The sequence below is a fragment of the Hylaeus volcanicus genome, chromosome 7, assembly GCF_026283585.1.
Source record: "Hylaeus volcanicus isolate JK05 chromosome 7, UHH_iyHylVolc1.0_haploid, whole genome shotgun sequence".
Lineage (NCBI taxonomy): Eukaryota > Metazoa > Arthropoda > Insecta > Hymenoptera > Colletidae > Hylaeus > Hylaeus volcanicus.
Window position 1 is genome coordinate 19,719,760 of NC_071982.1, and position 20,532 is coordinate 19,740,291.

The 20,532-nt window shown below is 45.2% G+C and overlaps 2 protein-coding genes across 3 annotated transcripts in view; both read left to right on the top strand.

The window, feature by feature from the left end:
* LOC128879570 (mitochondrial intermembrane space import and assembly protein 40-B) lies at nucleotides 1–778 on the top strand. Its single transcript, XM_054128859.1, has one exon. The coding sequence runs from the start codon at nucleotides 138–140 to the stop codon at nucleotides 606–608; it is 471 nt and encodes a 156-aa protein (XP_053984834.1). The 5' UTR covers nucleotides 1–137; the 3' UTR covers nucleotides 609–778.
* Nucleotides 779–1,161: 383 nt separating this feature from the next.
* Nucleotides 1,162–20,532, top strand: part of LOC128879565 (hypoxia-inducible factor 3-alpha) — a 44,339-nt gene continuing 24,968 nt past the window's right edge. Inside the window, exons 1-7 of one of the 2 annotated variants that reach the window (XM_054128846.1) lie at nucleotides 1,162–1,645; nucleotides 10,433–10,620; nucleotides 10,930–11,078; nucleotides 11,166–11,351; nucleotides 11,431–11,666; nucleotides 11,885–11,991; nucleotides 13,830–13,977. In XM_054128846.1, coding sequence (XP_053984821.1) covers nucleotides 1,602–1,645; nucleotides 10,433–10,620; nucleotides 10,930–11,078; nucleotides 11,166–11,351; nucleotides 11,431–11,666; nucleotides 11,885–11,991; nucleotides 13,830–13,977 — 1,058 coding nt within the window. In that variant the 5' untranslated portion in view covers nucleotides 1,162–1,601. Of the gene's footprint in view, nucleotides 1,646–7,040; nucleotides 7,931–10,432; nucleotides 10,621–10,929; nucleotides 11,079–11,165; nucleotides 11,352–11,430; nucleotides 11,667–11,884; nucleotides 11,992–13,829; nucleotides 13,978–20,532 lie in introns of those variants that run through there. The other variant, XM_054128845.1, reaches the window with a different exon arrangement.

Sequence of the window (20,532 nt, forward strand, 5' to 3'; positions counted from 1 at the left end):
TTACTGCCAATAGTAGAACTTACCAGCATTAAAGAATAAAAAACTAGAAAAATTCATATTTGGAATAAGGTAACTCATTCGTGCCTTTGTTTTAAGGAAAATATCATACATTTTTTGTATGTTTATATCGATCAACTATGTCGCTAACACATAAAGAAGGAAAAGATACTATAATATTCGCATCAAAAGAAGACCATGCGACACCTAGTACAATAGAACTTCCAGAACCAGAACCAAGTCCTGGTCTCTTGTTACCCAATGGAGAGATTAACTGGAACTGTCCTTGTCTGGGTGGTATGGCTACAGGGCCGTGTGGCTTAGAGTTCAGAGAAGCCTTTTCTTGTTTCCACTACTCTACCGCGGAAACAAAAGGTTCCGATTGCTACGAAGCATTTAAAACGATGCAAGTATGCATGACCCAGTATCCTGCGCTATATGGAAGTAAAGATACGAATCTAGATGACATTGACGAAGACATGGAAGACGAAGAACACGTAAAAAATACAAAGGCCAGTAGTGGCACGCACGAACAATTAGAACCAAAGAAGGAAGAAAGAACAGACTCCTCTAGTACTAAAAATAAAGTAGAACGAAGTAACGATAATTGAATAAGGTTCGTCTTGCCAGTGAATAAGTAATACAATGCAATCCTGTCGCAAGGCATCTAGAGAATATTTTTACCGGGACTTAACGAAACAGGATCTCTGTAGTCCTTACAAAGAATAAGGTTGTATGGAAAAGTATGTTGGAAAAAATAAAGTATTCGTAAATATTGTTATTCCACCATGTATATTCTTAACCTTCTGTGAAATCACCGAAGTCAATGTTCGATGAGAAAGAAATATTTTTCAGAATATCGATTATTTAAGCAAGCCAAATGAATACATTTAATTTTCCTGCTCGTATGTTTCGATTAGTTGTATATACCATTTATTGTACGATATATGGTAATCAATAAATACTCTTACGATCTAACAAACATCTTTTTGTACGGTGACGCACAACTTTTTAAGTACCATAATTTTTTTTGCATTTGATTGATACCAGGTTCGGAAATACTTGTACATTGTGCAACGAGTTAATTGACCCCTCGACCGCTCGATGGCGCTGTGTACGAGGAAGAAGGAGCGAAACTCCCGTGACGTCGCTTCGCGGTTCCCCCTCCATGTTTAACCATTCGGACAGTCGGTCTCTCGTGTATACAACCTCTACACCACGCCGCGGTCGTTTACTACCACTACAAGCTTTACCATCGTCATCGTCATCGCCATCACACCATGAGTTTGGCGTTCGTCGAGCATTTCGTACGGATGATGGAGGGATGTGTTTTCGTTTCGAATCGTTAACAGAACGAGACGAGCCAAAGTGACGTCGCGTACTGTGCGGGTAGCGTACGTTGGTGCATCGATTTCGATAACGCGGTAGAGCACACGAACGAGTTCGTGCGAACGAAGTACGGTAGAGACAATAGTGAACGGGAATCATCGCAACGAGTTCCAAGTGAGGTACATGCTGGATACGTTCCTTGGCAGTGACCGAGAGTGTCCCAACAGTGTACCTTCTAATTCGTGTTCTGCAGTTGTGTCCCTTCCCGTCGTGCCATGGAGTCATCGAGAAAAGAGAAGAAACACAAGGAGAAAAGAAGGTGAGTGAATCGTACCCCGAGAATAAGCTCGGCGCATCCGTATGGGTATTACGTCCTATATAGATCGCATTTTTATGAGTTTCACTGTTAACCGCATGCGTCTTATCTTGTACCGATTCTGTCTTATTTTGTCGTGGCATAGTTCGTGGTCAAGTGTCTACGACTCCCAATCGACAAATCAAAGAAATAACAAATTGGTCAGTATCGTGCGCGCGCGCATGTTGGCCTGCGTATGTGCGTGAGTGAGTGCGTGTTTGACGCAATCGCGTTTCCTCCGAGTTGGACGACTCTTTTCACGTCCTCGTCTCGCTTATGCTCTTTCCGTTTCTCGTCGCAGTCGATGTTTTTTGACCCCCTCTCTTTCGTTGCATGCTCACTTACGGATCCGTAATAATTCAATCTTTTTATTTGCCTCGCGCTACGGTTACACACGCGATGCGCGCACGAAACAAAGAAGGACAATACCACGTATGAATTTTGGATGATAGCCTGTGGTAACGATTCTTTTTTACTTAGGTTAGACTGTTTTAAACTTGACATATTTTCTCGAGCCGCCACATTGCTACCCGGTAAAAGCTGCGGCGCCTCGAAACGGGAATCTTTTGGGTGGGGATTCGACGATTTCTCTTTTCCTCCTTTTCAAACGAGCGCCACTCTAATACATACACGCATACAAGGCAGTGACCATACCGTCGTTGCATTCAACACAGATGTCCTCGCGATACCGAGTTCCTTTGGGATAATTCCATTCTAAGGCCAAAGCAGGCCAAAGAGCCAGCTCCGCTTGGTTCGTGCGCCATAGTGTGCCGTGATAAAAAGGAACGAGACGTCTCGCGCTAATCGTACTCTGTACTCGTTGTTTTTCTTTCCTGTGCATTTCACGCGACGATTCTCACTGATTCTAACACACTTCAAGCGATGTCGTTCCTTAGAATCACGTTGTTAGTAATCGTCGCGTTGAAACCGCGGAACAAGTCGCATAACGCCGCCATAACCTAAAAATTCCTAAAGTTCATCGTCTCCAATTGCGTTTTTCCAACGTTCGGGATTTCCTGCTCGACAGCCTGTGTACGTGCTCCATAGATCATTCTTTGTAGAACGAGAAATAGCCGCGTCGTTTTCTCGGAATCATTGAAATTCAGATAAATCGAGAGCGTTAGTGTCACGCGCACCGCGTATGTTAATTTGTAGCCGTCGCATAATCAAAGACACCACCGAGATAAAGTGCGTTGGTATCATTCGCTATGTAACGAAGCCACATGTTTTGTTTATACGTGTACGTAACGTAAAATACGTAATCTAAAATACGTTTAATGTAGGCTAATATAACATTTTTTTCCCATGTCGTCGAAACTCTCGATTAATGGAATTTTAACGATCTAATTAATTTCGGTCGTTCCAGGAACGATCTGATTGTTTTGTTCACCCCGTCGAGGAAAGGAATGGTTATCGTATCTCTTGTCTATCGTGACGTTCGCGGGAATAGTATTTATAGCCAGCTGAATAGTATTACGTTAATCTGTAATGGTCGTGTAGCTTGTTCGGATTGGTTCTCGAAAAGAAGGACTCTCTCTGCTTCGGGCTAAACGTGGATGTGTTCGAGGCTTGATACCAGCCACGAAACGAAAAGATCGTTCGGTATGTATGCTGGCCGAATAACGACGTCTCGACCTTCTGGAAACTTTCTTTTCCAAATTGCTCTCGTATACATTGTTAACAGGTTGTTTACGAGCCTTGGAAAACCCTCGAATCGGAATATGTATTTCTCGAGGTGTGCATCAAGGCTAACTTAGACATTCAGGCCACTGGCACGCACCATGGGGGCGTTTATTAACGTTCGGAGTTTAGAACAAGCTCTCCAAACATATTCGCACGCGAAAGAGAGATCGTACGTTGGAAGTTTGCGGACAAAGTATTATTCCATTTAAGAAAGCTTAGATAAACGACCCATTGCATGCGATAAGCGCATACAGATGTCGTTGAAATCAGTTAACAAATGCAATTGCGAGATCCTCATCGCGCGATTCACGTTTAAATCTCGGCTTCGAAACGGTCAAAGTCAGTGCTGCAAAACCCATTTCTGTATTAATACAACGCAGATCGATTTAATCTGTGTACGCCCGTAGATTAGATAATTTTCAATTTTTACACGATAACGCAATGCCCCATGTTGTACTACACGTTCAGGGACCCTGCGGTCTTTGCAGATTTCCTTCGCATCCGCGTTTGCGTGTATCTGCGTATAGTCATTACTTCTGGCCTATAAAAACAGTAATTTCAGGAAATTTTCTTCTAAACCGGTTCCGCTTAGTCATTCGTTAGATGGAGTTCCTTGTATCGGAACAATTAAGAACGTCTGCGCATATCTGAATAAAGATAAACGTAATATATGGGCGTTGTTCTCGATGGCTCGTTAACTGACGATTAAAATTTCACGATTCGTCTAGGAAATCAATATCTACCGAAGTAACGCGATAGTACGATGGTATCGGGACAATAGTATAATACGTATGCACGAGATTACGTTGTCGATGAGTATTAAATATTGATGCGAAACATCGTGGCGAGATCGTTACTTTTTGTTTATCTCGATGATATTTTGGAGGGAAAACGTGACCTCTGTTGCGCAGTAAACATTATATCGGGTCTTTCACCGCGTGTCCTCGGTTCATCGAGATTCGAAGGTTGTTCTCGCTCTCGTGTGTCTCCGTTCCACGCCGTTGTCGCAGGAATTGTTCCAAGGATGAAGCGTTTGCGCGTTTGAAACATTTATAACCAGTGCCTCGAGCATTCCGTAAACAATCCACTATAGTTGACTTCGAAGATGGTTCGAGACAAGTTTCGTTTCCGCGTTTACTCACATTCGATTCTTTCTCGTCGATCAAGGAGGCTTTCAATGACCGCGGGGAGCTAAATAAAACGTTACGACAAAATTAAGTAGGATAAGAACAAGTATTTTGGGAAACCCTGGGTGACTCATTGGATCTGAACTCACCCTATAGAGGTCATCTTTCGAATGGACGCTAATTATTTGACTTGAAGGGTCTTAGGCTAGGTCAGAGGTATTAATCTCTCGAGGGATATAGGCGTATATGTGCACCTTTACTTTTATATCGAAATTTACCGTTATTTAGGATCGCAATACGTTTTAGAAATAACGAATACACCATGTTGATATTTATATTATGTTTCGTCATTCGTGTAATTGTAAGATCGTTAAATGTTACCAAAATAACAGGCAACCGAAGCAAATTGCTGGATTGGATCTAAAAAAAGTTCATTTAAAATTCAACTTTCGAGGTGTTCAGGTCCCATGCTCGAGAAATTTTGTTCCTTTGAATTCCAATTTTATTTTATAACCCTTTATTGAATTTCATTGAACCCACGAGCCGTTCCAGAATGGTTTGTTTGTAATAAAATTTCAAAGGAGATTCCCGCACGTAAGTCACGCGAAACCGCACGGAGAGGCAGCTGCTCGAATGTTAATTATTCTGGCAGCGTTCATCGATTGGCAAAGAGCGACAAAGTAAAAGAGGGACAAGTGGGTCCCGCATGAGCAATGGTATGCATATCTGCTCTGTTGTTCCCAGATGCAAACAAACTTCATCGTTGCGACAAATAGTCGCCCTACCTTTATTCTTAAATTTCGTTTACGTTTGACAATTCTACCATTAATTTTTTTTTTTGTTGATTTATATAACAGTCCATTTTATAAGGGAAAATTAACATGGTCACCAAAGCTTATAAAATGCTATGGAGTTACGTAGATTAGCTTCGATAGCCTCGATGTCGTCGTGTAATCGTGAAGTCCTTTGTAAATGAAAGTCAGGCTAAACATAGTTCTTTAATCCGTTATGGTAGCAGGAAATAGAATTGTTTTGAACAGTCTGCGAGAATGTACAAAGTATTGGCTCAGATACGGCTGAATTCCTTTTGCTCCTGTTTTAGAATGTTTTACCACGAGTACCCCAAGAGAAGAATTCTAGTATACTTGATATAAAACCATAACATTATAATTAATATTATTTGTTCAAGACACAGGAGTTCTTCATAAAAATATAATTTCAGTAAAATTGATAAATTCTAGAATACGTTACAATTTGTTTTTGTTTTTTTCATACTTCCGTCCTCAAAAACATATAAAATCAAAGAATAAATACGGAGCTCCCGTAGCCATATCGCTTTCAGATAATCTGACGCTTTCCTTCGTGTGCGATGGTCGCGCGTGCACACGTATTCGCGAATGTACAACTTTGTCTGAGACTTTTATATATCTACAAATATCTTAATAAACATTCGGTTGCGTTATATACAGGGCGGGGCGCTTGGGACGTGACCACTGAACAGTTTGAAAAGGATTAGAGCTATCTGAAAGCGCGCTAGACAAAAATGTACAGTTACACGTGCGAATACACTCGGCGCACAGAAAGGAGAGCATCAGTTTATCTGGAAGAGATATGGCAGACTCCATAACTCGGGACAATAGATTTTTCGAGATTATAAAATTTATAGAAAACATCGTAGAATGTTTCAGAATGTAGCGTAGCTTGAATGAAGTCATATTTTGATAATGGCCTTTGTCTTGAACAAAGACTGTGTTAATCATACTGATACGGTTGAATTTATACTAACAGATTGTGACGTTAAGAGATAGACATCCTTCAGCCAGGAAAACTCATAGCAAGCATCCTGTCGATGCTACAATTTTTCTATCTAAATCCACAGCTGGATAGTCGGTCACGACTCGATTAAAAGATCTCCTAAAAAAACGTTCCACGCGCGCAGAGATTCGTGTGGAAAGGAACGCTGCAAGGTTTTCCCATTGGATTTCGTTGTTGGCGATCACGAAGGTAGGGTGACCAGGTCTAAAAGCTTAAATCTGATTCGTTTGGTACTCGAGAGCGTGAAAAACTAGGTGTATCGGGTGATACGTAATATCCTTATCACATCCGAAGATAGCCATCGCGTACCGAGTGCGCCAGACGAAAAATACTTTTGCTCGCCGAGTTCAGTATCGCGTTACCCGTCGTGTCGAGCTTCCATCATCATCGAAACGGCCCGAGTCAACCCGTTGAGCACGTTTAGAAACCATGAGGTCCTTCCGTGAGAGTTTCTTCAAGGAATACATCACCGTCGCGAGTGAACTGTCTCGGTGATCGCACTCGAGGATCCACTCGGACGATCTGCGATACGTGGAACAGTTGCGCGATCGGTTTGACAACAAGGCGAAATAACGCGTCGATCCTTGAAGCGCGAGAGGGAACAGAAGGGAGGTTATTGTAGCTAGTGTAATCTCAGAAAGAGACTCTATCCCAAAAAGAGGAAAGGAAGAATCCTACGGCCTTAAAAAGAAAAGAATCTACTAGCTAGAGTGAACCTAGGAGTGGCGAGAGTTTTTTCGGTTCAACCAAAAGGAAAAGGAAGGCTCCTCGACCTAGAATCGGTCCAAAGTTGTGTTCGTCCCAGCGAGTAACGGGAGAGCGTTTAGAGAGTAGAAGATCTCTGGAGAACGGTCCAGAGGAAGGAGGTTTGAGGAACGATGATCGTGCCACGTGTGCAGCCGATCGATAGGCAGCTCGATGACGTAGGTCGTTGCTCCGATTGGATCGGTAAACGGTCGGGCTACGCGGACATCCACGAGAATGTCGCTTGGACATACTGTCGCTTCGCCTCTCAGCAGAGCGTAGATAACGATGCATTAGAGGGATCTTTCGTGGATCAAGCTGAGGCCGACTTCCAGCCCAACCCGGGCTTTTACGATGCTTCCTTCGGTTGCGATCGGTCGCAGTCGCTTCCCTCCGTCTGTGTCGAAGAATCGCCTTCCTTCTGCAATCAGTTTCGAGATTGCGCTGTGAACTCGGACCCGACTGCCCCTCGGAACTGCCAGCAGGGCCCCATAGACGTGGAGGACCTGGCTCTCTACTTCGAGTCGGATAAATCCCAGACGAACGCTTTCTCGCGAGGATCCAATAGTCCTCACTTCCGTCGACCAAAGACGAAACGTGCCTATTATCCCAAACATCTGCCAGCTTTCCCGACAACCTGCGTCCTTCGAGGAAACGATTTCGCTGGCGACTGGCTCGATCCACAGCTCTGCGACGGATGCGAGCAGAACTTCAACTTCTGCAGCGAGGAACGGTGGCTCCAGTGTCCCGCGAGCGATCGTTGCCCTCTTTGGGAGCCTGGGTACTCGTACGACCCGAATGTCCTGCCTCCCTGCGCTTACGAGGACCTGCGAAACGAGTACTGGCAGCACGAGGGCGAACAGTTGCTCGAGGATTACCTGTAAGTGTGGGGAGCTGATTGGAATAGGGATCGGGGGGTCTTTCCAGATTGCTTCGAGGACCAAGGGTGAGTCGGACCTAGCGTCAATGCTTCGTCAGCTTGGTCCTTTGTCTAGGAGAGCCTCGATGGGGAAGGGTTCCGAGGTGTAAGAGGTATTTTTGTCTAGAATCACAATTTTCAGGTGTTTTAGATATTGTTAGCGCTTTATCTACCGGGCTATTTAGAAACAGACTTTAATTCAAAAAAGAATTTTCTACAGTAGCATATGCCAAGCTAGGCTGACAATAATTCCTCCATACTGTTACTGGGTACATCGAAAGTATGTTTCCAAACACTGAACGTTGTTCGTAGACAACCATCAACGCAGTAAATGAATTCGAATAGCTAAATACTGCAATTAAAAAGCCTAAAAATAGGCTCCCGGTAAATAAAGTGTCGAGTTCTTAACCGTTCGAGTGCCACGGGCATCTCTTATTTCCCGATCGAAAATTACCCAGCGGGGCAATAGCGCTTGTAGCACGGCGAGTGATTGTCTGCTGTGATATGCGCTTCGTCAGCCCAGAAGAGCTGGCGCTTTTAGGAAGGGACAGAAGAACTTGGTATTTTTCCAGTCTTCGCTTTTAAGGAACTTTTTTCTTGGAGTATCGTATGCTTAGTTAGGCATTCATACTTTGAGGATGTATTTAATTGATTTTTTTATGAAGATGATCGATGTTAAAGGTAGTTTAAACGATTTCGCAAAGGCCACTTTAGTGGCAACGTAAGTATTGGAAATTAAAAAGTAGGAAGCATCTTTGAGTATCTAGTTCAAACTTGGAATATTAACACTCTTGAACTGTCGTTACCATTTCTTCTTTCGAACAAAATAATGTCCTTTGGTAAACACGAAATCTATCACACGTGTAAACATTGCAACGACGTAAAGAGCGATCTTCTCGAAAGTACGACCAACGTTCGAATAATACTTTTATCGGTATCTTCTCGTTGGGTGATGTTCGTCGTAGTGTGTTAGCTATCTTCGTTGTTTCAGAGCCCTAACTAGATTGCGTTAACTCCCTTTGTCGTTGTATCGTCAGTAACACTTATTGAAAACCGAACGAGTACTTGAATATTCAAAACAACTACGGTTTTCCCCGATTGCCTAAATATTGAGAGAGCGATAATGTGCGCCTCGTGCGCCAACTTTCTTCCCCGAGAATTTTGCCGAACGTGACTCACTGTTTGAACGTTCCAATTAGGACAGTGGGAAGCAGATGCCTAATTTCTTTTTTGTTTCGACAACTTTCCTCCTTCGAGTCGATTACCTCCTTCGTGTCCACTTTATTTTTTCGTGATAATCTTTGTTTCTTTTTGAAAGCACCGTGACGCAATCGCTCTCATTAATTTACCCTATCGCTCCGAATGGACGATTGCGTGTATAAAGAAGTATTGTTATATTAGCCAGCGGAAAAAAGACGGCGTTCCACCTTTTTGTAGTCGGATATATTTCACGAATACAATCTCACAGTTGGGGAACCATTAAGAAAATATCGTTAAAAGGATCCAAAAACTCAATAATAAATAGTGAAATAATCAAAGAAATGATCGAGAGTACTGGATGGTCTATCAGGGAAAAGCTTTGGCTGATAATCCAAAGGACCCGAGTTCGAATCCCCGTGACTTATATTTCGTATTTTATTTTCACAAAATTTACAATACGAACGAACTCTTCTTGAATTAATCCAGATGCATCGCACAAGAGAATACCTTGCTGTAAACATTATTCAAATAATAAACATCGATGGGAGCAACGAGGAAAATTTCGAGTGTAGTTCGAAGCAATCTCCGTGGAAAAGGAAAAGACCACGGTTCGAAGTTCGGTTTCATAGCGGAGATAACGACCGGTTCGTGATTGTCGGAGACGTGACGAGTCGCGAACGATGGTAAATCTCTCACCTAAGACTCGATATTTACGTCGCTTAATCTCGATGTCCATCTCGTGGGTTTCGTTTGCTGTTGCAATCTACGCTCGGCCACAAACGCCCGACGCGAATCGCGATGACGAAACCGAGGATTAGAGACGTTACAATTTTGTAATCTCCGTTGATTCCTTGGTCGTGATTTTTTTGTCTACAGAAACGTGATCGTTGACCGATAGTCCAGACGATTTTTTGAGAGGTTTACGTAACGATAACGAGCAAAAACAAAATATTCAATCAGGTGGTACCTCTATCGTCTGACAAGCTCCCAAAATATTTCGTCATGGAAAAAAGTCTACGAGGCACACAAAAAAATAGATTGTCTTTACCAATCTTAAATCACCGCGTGTACTGGAAAAGAGAAATCGTTAGGCATTTAATTGGTAGCTTTCGCAATGTCGATTAGGTAGCTATAAAAATATTTTTATGTCCTCTCCAAAACAACTGAAACTCATCAATCCTTATTTTTCAGCCATCCCTACTTTTAAGACCGTTTCACCGAGGCAATTTTATCGATGGGTCCCCCGTATTGTTTATGTTGCAGGAGTAACGAGAAACGGAAGGAAAAATCTCGGGACGCCGCGCGATGTCGTCGAAGCAAAGAGACGGACATTTTCACCGAGCTCGCCGCCGCGCTTCCGGTTCCACCTGACCAGGCAGCTCACCTGGACAAGGCCAGTGTTATGAGGCTCGCGATCGCGTACCTCAAAGTACGTTCAGTGGCCGATACCAGTAAGTGCTTGTTCTGATTATGAAATCATTCCCATTCCCAATAAATTCCACGCACAGCTAGACAAATTTTTATTTAAAAACTGTGCCACGAATGGAAGCTACGATTTTCTCTTATCGTTGAGAAGTTGTTTACGTAGGAGAGTAATGATGATCGGAGTAAACGTAGTTGCAATCTTGAGTTATTAATAGTGTTCAGTAAATAATAATAATATAGTAAGAGAGATCTAGTGGGAACTGGCAATGATATACAAAACAGAGAAATAAAACACACAAAGGAACGTTTCGTAATCGATTCCTGGGTTGTTTCAGTGCCACCACCAGTGACCAAATCGGAGACGTCCAGTGAAATGGACGACTTGTTCTCCAAAGCCTTGAATGGATTTATGCTGGTGCTTTCGAGTGACGGGAACATGGTCTATCTCTCGGAGAACGTCAGCGATTATCTCGGCGTTTCTCAGGTAGGTTTCAATCTCAGAAGATATTCTAGATGTTCTACATGAATTCTCCATGAATTTCTACATGGATTCTCTCTTTGCGTGTTTCAGATGGACATGATGGGCCAAAGCGTGTACGAGTACAGTCATCCGTGCGATCACGATGAGCTGCGGGAATGTCTCTCCTCCAAGCCAACCGAGGATAATGATAAACGAGCGTGTAGCTTCTTCCTGAGGCTCAAGTGCACTCTGACCAACAAAGGAAGGAAGGTCAACTTGAAGAGCGCTACGTACAAGGTTAGCCTCTTTTCTCCAGAAGCTTCGTAATCTCAATTGGTCTCGAATCGTCTAATTATGCAATGTTTTTCTGTGTCAGGTGATCCACTGTATCGGCAGAGTGACGTACGTTCGCACTCCTGTGTCAAGTTCCATGGAAAGCGACGACGAGGAGCGCAAGAGCGAAGACGAGGCCGAAGAGGCCGACACGGGTGCTTCCTTGGTGCTCGTAGGGTGCCCCATACCGCATCCTAGCAATATCGAGGTTCCCTTGGGACGACAAACTTTTCTTTCGAAGCACAGCCTCAGCATGAAGTTCACCTATGCCGATGAAAAGTAAGTATTCTATATGTACACCCCAGTTTTCAACTCGCTGAATATATGGCACGTGCATTTTAGAAGCGACGTAACCGTAAAAAATTGATCCATTGACTTACGATCATTCCATCGCGTTCCTTACGTTAATTGATAAAATCGAGTTTGATTACATCGAGGACGCTATAAATCCTAACGACTATCATTTATTACATCCACTTGTCTGTTTTGTTTTCAAGGCTGGCCGAGTATCTCGGCTGGAACAGCGAGGAGCTCATGGGGCAGTCAGTTTTCGAGTTTTATCACGCCCTCGACAACCTGGCCTTGGACAAGTCTTTTAAATCACGTGAGTAGAAGTCAATTGCCAGTCATTTAAATAAATGCGATCACTGGGCAACCCACTCGCTAATTTGCGAACCGCGCGCGTATGCCTCGCTCGCTTTATCAGTGAATCCCAACCAACCCTGATGAACAAATATTCTTTGGAAACCTCATGAAACATTATAGAAGTGTTCCACATACTTTCGATTGATAAGTACAGCATTGAACTCAATTATCAACCGCATAAATATCTTAGCAAATGCACATCGATCAAGTTCGAGGTTTAACTAAAGCGTATAGAGGTATAGGATAGGTATACGGAAGAAAGTAGCGTGACGAGGCATCGATCGACGCGGTTGCTGAGGGGAAAAAGAAGCAAAGTTCGTGGGCGTTGGGTGGGAAGAGTTGTCGGTTTCGAGTGGGCTGACCAGCTCGGGTGAACGACACCGCAAAGGATCTCAGAGACCGCAATCTCTTATCAGGACTTTAGGAGCAGGGAGCCTTTTTACGAGTGCGTGATTTAATTGGCAGCCGGGCCAATTGCACGTTCAACCCGTGGCGACGTGGCCATATAACTTATAAAATTATTCCCTTGGATATCTGTCGACTCATGACTGAATCATTTCTTCGAATGAATCTTCTCTTTCTTATCTGGGGCGAGATATAATTTTTCATGATTCATTAAAGTAAACTGGAAGGGCTATCTAGAACTTTCCATTTAAATAATTCATTGTATGAACGGTCTAGTTTCGTTCTCGAGAAAAATGATAAATGGAGAGTGAAATTGTATCGATTTCGACGAACGACGAATAGAACAATACTCTTCTAATGCCGATGCTAACAATCTTAACAATAGACAGTCTGATGAAGGATAGACTCAGCAATCAACTACGCAATTTCATCGTAGGAACGCTTCAGAAATGTTTCCATCCCTTCGGGATGAACTTTCTGTCCCCGTAATATCTTTTTCCTTGCTACGCGACTCTATCGATTCGCAGACCTCTCGAACGCGTGTCCAACATCACGGATGCTCCCTTCGACGGCAATCTCGATTTTCTGCATCAGCGTTCGCGATCACCCTCGGCTAATCTCATCTATCGTCGTTCTCACGCGAAGGGACGAGAGATAGCGAGGCACCCGCGATGCGTAGCCGCGTCGATAAGCTGATCCAGCGAATAGTACCTCGAAATTCGTGACGAAAGGGAACGTCCATAAAACCGAATGGCCAGTTCCCTGGAAGGCGGGGCGATATCGTGGAAAAAAGTCTGGTTTGTTAATAAAACTGTCCATAAATCGCGTCCTTTCGAAAAACCGTTCCTGCGTATCGTAAATAGTACCAGTTTTTTCAAGGGTCATATGTCAGTCTGATATCGATGGTGTGTCGTGTAGTTTGGGGTCTATTCGAGGTACCTGTGCTCATGTCACGGATCACTGGTCATCGATCACCCAGCTAAAGTCGTGGATCCACTGGTCACCGATTAGACAATGGGAAACTCCTGCTCTGTTGCAACTGAAATTGTTGTTAGTTGTTTCTGTTATTGTTAGACGGGTTTCGCTTTATTTCCATAGATCATCTGTATTTTCTTTAGTTTTATTTAAATAGCTGACCAGTGGATGATGACTCGAGCTCTCTGAAATCATCCTAGGAATTTAAGGAAAGGGGTATCGATGCAATCACGTTTCAAACGATGCAAGAATCGCGGAGTAGAGGGGAGATTGGTAATGCCTGCGCTAAAATTTCATCATCCAGGATGCGCCCGGCGCGCAGCGTCGACTCACCAGGCGCGTCTATAGGGCGCAGATCGCACGATGCACAGTTACTCCTCACAGGACCTCTGATATCCCTGTTTACTCTTGTTCCAGTGTTCAGCAAGGGCCAGTGCGAGACTGTGGCCTACAGATTCTTGGGGAAACGTGGAGGATACGCATGGGTGGTGACACAGGCCACCCTCATCCACTGTTCCAAGCAGCAGAAGCCGCTCTCCGTCGTCTGCGTGAATTACGTCGTAAGGTAGGATTCGCATCTACTCTCCACGTTCGCAACTCGTGTGCATGGAATACGTTATCGGAGTATCTTCACAGTCTGTTTGTGTCTGTGTGTCGCTTTTTACCCGTTGCGTCAATTGCGAATGGAATCTCTAACCCGAGATGGAATTTCGGCGATATTCGAACTGGAATATTCAAACAGCGCGCATCGGTTGGTTTTATAGGTTGTATGCACTTATGCAACCGCAGGGAAAGATCGTTTTATCGTCTTATCGGGATTATTGTTTTATTGTCCCTGTGAGATCACTAGCCTGACATGTGGCGCCCGAGGAAGTGTTTAAAGAAACTCACGTGGAAATTGCATAACGGAATTATCCATTCCACGCGAGGAAATGTCATTGATTCGTTGATGTAATACTTGAGGCTTGGAGAGCATACTTGAATACTTCGGTATAGTTTTTTTTTTTTTTTTCTAGAACGAATCTTAGAGACTGCACCATGCAGAGTCAGAGTAAACGTTAGAATCCACGCAATAGTTAATTTTCGAAGAAGCTTCCGGTGCGTCCGACGTTCCAAATATTTTCTATTTACGTTTAACGTCCGTTTCGACTTTTACGCGCGCGCTAAATCCCTCATCGAAGCACGACGATCGAGCAAGGTAAGTGTTCCCGGGTCTTATCTCTCAGCTGCATGTTAGAGAAAGCCGACTTTATCGACGACTTTGATGTTTGTGCTCCGTCCTGTCCTTTTTATTGACCGTTTGTGGAAGATACTCCCGATTCCGCCGCGGTTTACGACGGGTATTTATCGTTAAAAATTTGGAGGGTCCTCGTAAAGTGGTCGGGACCTCCCTTCTGCGTTTCACCCTTGCTAGGGGTGCGATTCACTCGACGCACAACGTCGTCGTTTCGTTGAGAATTGCGTCAGGCCGGCCTGGACGGTCGCAATCGCAGCGATTTGCGATTGTATATACTTGATTTTGCAGACGTAACAAAGTAACGTCTTGGGAATGTTCGGTTTCCGCGAAACGCAGTAAAAGCGTCTTTAGTCGGTAGTCACCGACGTTATGACGCAATGAGCGACGCGACTCGTCGATTAACTCGAGATCGTATCGGGAATACACGTTCAACGTGCGAACATAGGATGTGTTTTAAACGCAACCGTTGCAATTAACGGTGGCGTTTAATCCTCGGACGCGAATAAGCGTTAGAATCGATTAACTGTGTTGTATTTATTCAGTCCTAGTATTGGGATTCATTGACTTTCAAGTTGAGATAGATGAAGTGTAGACATTAATTCTCTGTCATGACGTTGCATTATTTATGACTCTAGTTTAAACAGAAACCTTCAGAATATTGAAATTATTCACAGATTAGTTCAACATTCGGTATTTATAATTACATGTACTCTGTTGGAGTGTATAACTGAGGGAAAAATTGAAAGGCACTTTCGAAAGGCACAGAACTAATTTCCACACCTAATACATTACATCTCAATGTTTTCGACGAAGTAATTAATTCAAAAAGAATTTTGGTGAAACCGACCCGTTCCAGTAATCTGAGCAGCCAAACAAGAAACGTCGCGATACCTAAACGAAAAGAAGATGAAAGATAAAACCGTCTTTAACCGTCGAACAAACAAACGCGCCGACGTCTTCGTTCCACGGGAAACAAATAAAACGGTCGCCTTCCGTTTTCATCCCCCACGGCAATCTCGAGACTCGGCCATCCCCTTTATCTCCGTTTCGCCCCCTCGTGACTACCTACTCGCATAACACGCGTCGTATACTCCAACCCTCCGAAAGTAAGACGATAGTCGACCAAGTGGAATCTCGTGGCCCATATAAAGAGGTCCCTGACACCCTTCGCCGCCCTTGGCTACCCTCCACGAGCGCCTCCTTGCTTTAGTCGATCCAGCCCCGCTGCCGGGATGGATTTCGACGTTACTCCTCTCTCTGGAGCTTCCTTTCAGGCCTTTCTTCCCCGAGTCTTCCACTTTCCTTCGAACTTGGCTTGGGAAACTCATCCCTCCCTTGGAAAAGAGCTTGCTGGTAGAGTCTTCTCTTTACTGCCTTGAAACGTTTGCTCGTCGAAAGAAGGCTACGATTTTAAACACACGTGGTTTCGGAGGGTCTCGTGGTTATCGCAAGATAATTGACAAAATTGCGTCGTTCCTATTGTAAGAATTAGCTGGTCGGCTTTCTTTTGGCGGCACACATCCATTATCGTTCGGCTTCGATTCACATTTTGTGGGAGTCGATCGTTCCGAATTAAAGTCATTTTTGGTAGAGATTCGTGTTAATCTGTATCCATTCTGAAATCTTCTCGCACGATCGTAGTCGTTATTGTGATATAGTCGTTTCGGTGTGCGTTGGAGGAGCCAGAAGGTTGCACGCGTTGCGTAACGCGCCAAACTTTTTTTAACCTGGCAATTTGTTGTGCAACGGCCGGTATCGTAACCGACATATCGCGATTATGAAACAGGGGGTATGTTTCTCTTCTGTACTTCTTGTAAACGAATGGTCAAGGTTTCTAGGATATTCGTCTCTTTGGGAGAGGCTGTTACATGGCCAAAGTCCTCTGGCTTTCTAATCGTTCGCGGAATCTCTTGGCTGGAGAAAGTTTGATTTCGTTTCTGGGTAAAGGAATGAAGGGAGGGGGCGGCGGTACGAATATTTATGGGATCGACTGTATATAGTAACGCAGAAAATTTTCTTCTAATTTTGTCTCTATTTCCGTCACTCTCAGGTCTCCTGCGCAACACTTTCCTCGAGACATGCTGTCTTCTCTGCTCCACCACCCTTCAACGTTCGACGCCACCTCCAAACTCCAAACAATATCGTTCACCGTAAACAACCCCTATTTTAAAAACGCGTCGTAACCGGAATGCAGTCTCAAAACATAGAAGCGACCCTTGTCGCGTTACCCTTCTCCTGGCCTTGAAATCGTCGTCTCTTGACCGCGATTATCAGCAGCGCGAGGGCGTAGATCGATTGGCGAACGAGAAGCCAGGGCCTAGCGGTGTCTCATTGGTTTTTCGTGGAAACCGGTGGGCGTACGAGACCCTTCCCTTGGCGGGACGGGATAACGAGCGAGCAATCCCCGAAAAACGGGCTTACTTCGTCGGAAGCAGTCGAGAGTGAAAGGTTTTCCGCGAAGGGCGGTGTTTCGGGTTGCGCTTGCGCCGGGATACTCGCGTTTGTCGTGCTTTGCCCCCCCCCCCCCCTCTCTCTCTCTCTCTCTCTCTCTCTCGATTCCTCGCGGTCGTCGATACTTCCTCGACGCGGTGCGTCGGTACGCTCTCGACCTCCAACGAAAGCGAGAGCGTCGGAAGGGAGAAAGTCGACGACGCGCAAACTCGCTCGCGCGAATCCTATCTCTCTCGTACTCGACAGAATCCTAGAATCGCAATTCATCGAAGCGCGGCACCGGCGACGCTGCTTGCGTGACACAGTAAGTAGCACCAGGAACGAACCTAAACGAGGCTTAACAGTGACGAGATTTCGATCGCTGGCTCGAGAAGCGTCGATATATATCGATCAGAGGCTGTTTCATTCGGGGGGGCGGGTTCGCGTGGTTGAGAAAAGAAGGCCAGGCGAGGATGACGCGTTTCTCGCTGAACATATATAGGGTGATCTCTGAGTGGTGCAGTGGAAATTCCGCGGAGGTGGGTTCAAGAGTGTCGAGGCCTCGAGGCTTGTAACCTCTTACGCTCCGGGGAGGCAGTGTTATCCTTTTTCCAGCGCGATCAGGGCCGATTGCAACGACTCCACTCGTTCAACTTTAATCCTCGACAGTGTCAAGGACGAGCTTCTCTCGGGAGTTCTGCCGGAGTTTAATACACCATCCAGCCATGAATCCCAAAACGGTGCAAGCTCTCTTTCTACCTTGTACAGAGCGAGGGATGAGGACGCTACGATTGTTTTCTATGCTCAACAACGAGAAGAAGCCTTGGTCTGTCTGTTTATCAAGCAGGTCATAGAATAATAGTGTGAACCGTCGGACAAGAAACTAGCGTTCTCAAGTGAATATACTCGCAGCGGATTCACGGTGCTCGGTGGAACACTATGAGAGGCTAGGATCCTCGTTCTCCAGTGATATCGTTACCTCGAGGGACGCTTAAGTTTCCTAGTCTGCGAAAACCTGCGGGAAGCGCGACTTCCTGCTGCTCGACGGAATAGAATCGGAGCACATCCTGACGGGTGGCCGAGTCTAGGCTCGCAAACAAGCTCAACGAAGCGTGTCGGAGCAGTTGGCCCGTTTCAGAGATTATTTTACGTGACGGGCGTTTCTCGGATACCCGCTGGTACCACAGCCGAGGGTATCCGAATCGCGAAGGAAGGAAAAGTGTGACACGAATACGGGCGCGAGAATTTATGGTGTGCCTCGTGAATTGCACTGTTGGGGGGCGACGATAATACTTGGACTATGTCGGGGAGCAAATTAGATGATTGGTAGTCAGTATTCGGTAAATTGTGGGAAAGTGTACGGTTAGGTGTTTAAGGGATGTCAAACCTATAGCGCGCAAAAATTATGATGGCGATTGTCAGATTTGGCACAGAAATAATCATCTTCAATGGTACCGTGACCTTTTTATGTGACAGGATTTCAGGATGGATATAGATTAACACGAATCTCTGGTAAAAATTACTTTAAACGACCGACTCCCACAAAATCCGGCGGACGACTGACTGCTCGTCAGCAACGGTTAAACAGAAGAGCAACAATGGTCGTGTGCCGTCAAAAGAATACCGATCAGCGAATTCTTACAAAACAAAGTGTGAATCGAGGACACCTCTGTCTGACCTATTCGCGATCGGTGAGCGACATTGGTTGTGTGCCGCCAAAAGAACGCCGACCAGCTAATTCGTATATTTATTACGTAGATATCTTCTTTCTGTTAGGAACAATCATTAAACGTGACTCGAAATGGCACGAATATTCCCAAAGGACCATACCACGATATTTAAGAATCCACAGTAATAATCCGCGTTAATAGTCCACCGAAGAAAACGGATTTCCGCGGCTCGCGCTGTAATTTTCCTCCCGTCCTAGAATATTTCCGTCGATAATTCGTTTATCAGCGATATTTGAAAACGTGCGGTAGTAACCTCTGTTGCGACTCGGCTACAGCCAGAGCGATCGTGTCTCGAACGTCACCACAACGCGATGACCGCGTGCCCGCTCTCAAAATAATCGTCGCTCCGAGCGTCAGCGACGCTGTTTTGATCTCGACCCGATTACGCGAACGACCTCGGCTCGATCGTCGATCGATAACTTGGTCTCGCTCTTTTTCCACTGTTTCTTATCGATTTTTCAGCCTGCTCTCGTTCCCCTATAGACCCGACTCGATCACGCGACTCGCGTGGGATCTTCGCCGCTTACATCATCGCTGCTAGACGTTGATAATATGCAGGGTACTCTGGTGGAAGCTCTTTTGAAATTAGCGTTAAGAGGGAATTGTAGATTCGAGGGAAAAGGTTTGAGGAGGCACGAGGGGTTTTGAAAATGGGATTAGGGGGGTAGCAGGATAGAATTTTTGGTTATTGGAAGAGCAGATTAGTAGGGGTGTAAATGTAACGCGATATCTAGGTAAAAGTGTACAAAGAGAAACGAGTGTTCGATACACTTGTGTATCTGAATGTACTGTACGGGGAGCTTCTGTTAATTGCTTAGCACTCGAGGCGTGATCAAGTGCCTCATATATATCTACACAACAGCAATTATGATCTACTTATTTACGTGTCACGTATCCAACTACAGTCAAACCACGCCCAACTGCCCCAAAACAGAATGCCTACAAAAGGAAAAATATTATCCGAAGCCTTGTCTATGCATCAGCCATCAAACTATTCCAAACACGACCAGGTGCCCCAAACTCCACATCTTCCTCTCCTCCTCCTTCTCCTCCTCGGAGTCGAACCCACTCCTATTTCTACCTTTTCCACCTCCCCCGAAAAATACTAAATAAAAATCATCATCTCCCGAGTCGACGCCGCGGTTTAAGATTGTTTGTCGTCGCGGCTCGCGGAAGTGGAAGTTCCTCGGATTAGCGAATCCCGCGTGACACACATTTAACTCGGTTGAACGCGGCGCTGACTGATTACGCGCGTGCCTCCTGCGTAGGAAGAGAGAAGAGAAGGGATCGCGCACACGAAAACACACGTAGACTAGCGTGTACGTGCAGAAAGCAACAGCTTATTGCCGTGCAACTCGAACGATCGCCGCGGTGCCAGGAGCGAGGGACCAGGGGTAGGAATTCATGGCGACAACCGAGCGATTCAAGTTTCGCCACGGTCTTGGCGCGGCTCTCAGTGATCGTCGCGGATGCATCGAGCACCGGTGCACCTCTGCTGCGTCGCGGGCGCAGTCGTGATCGCGACGGAAACTCCACGACGCTCGCGCCATCGGTGACGGGACGCTGTATGCGCGCGAATCGAGACACCCTTTTACTTAATTTCGCTCTTTTTACTCTGGTCCCACTCTTTCCGCTCGACCATACTCTGTACACTCCGTCTGCGACGTCTTGGGGGATAATCGGGATCGTGGAACGCTCCGAAATGGTCAGTACCGAAGGAACG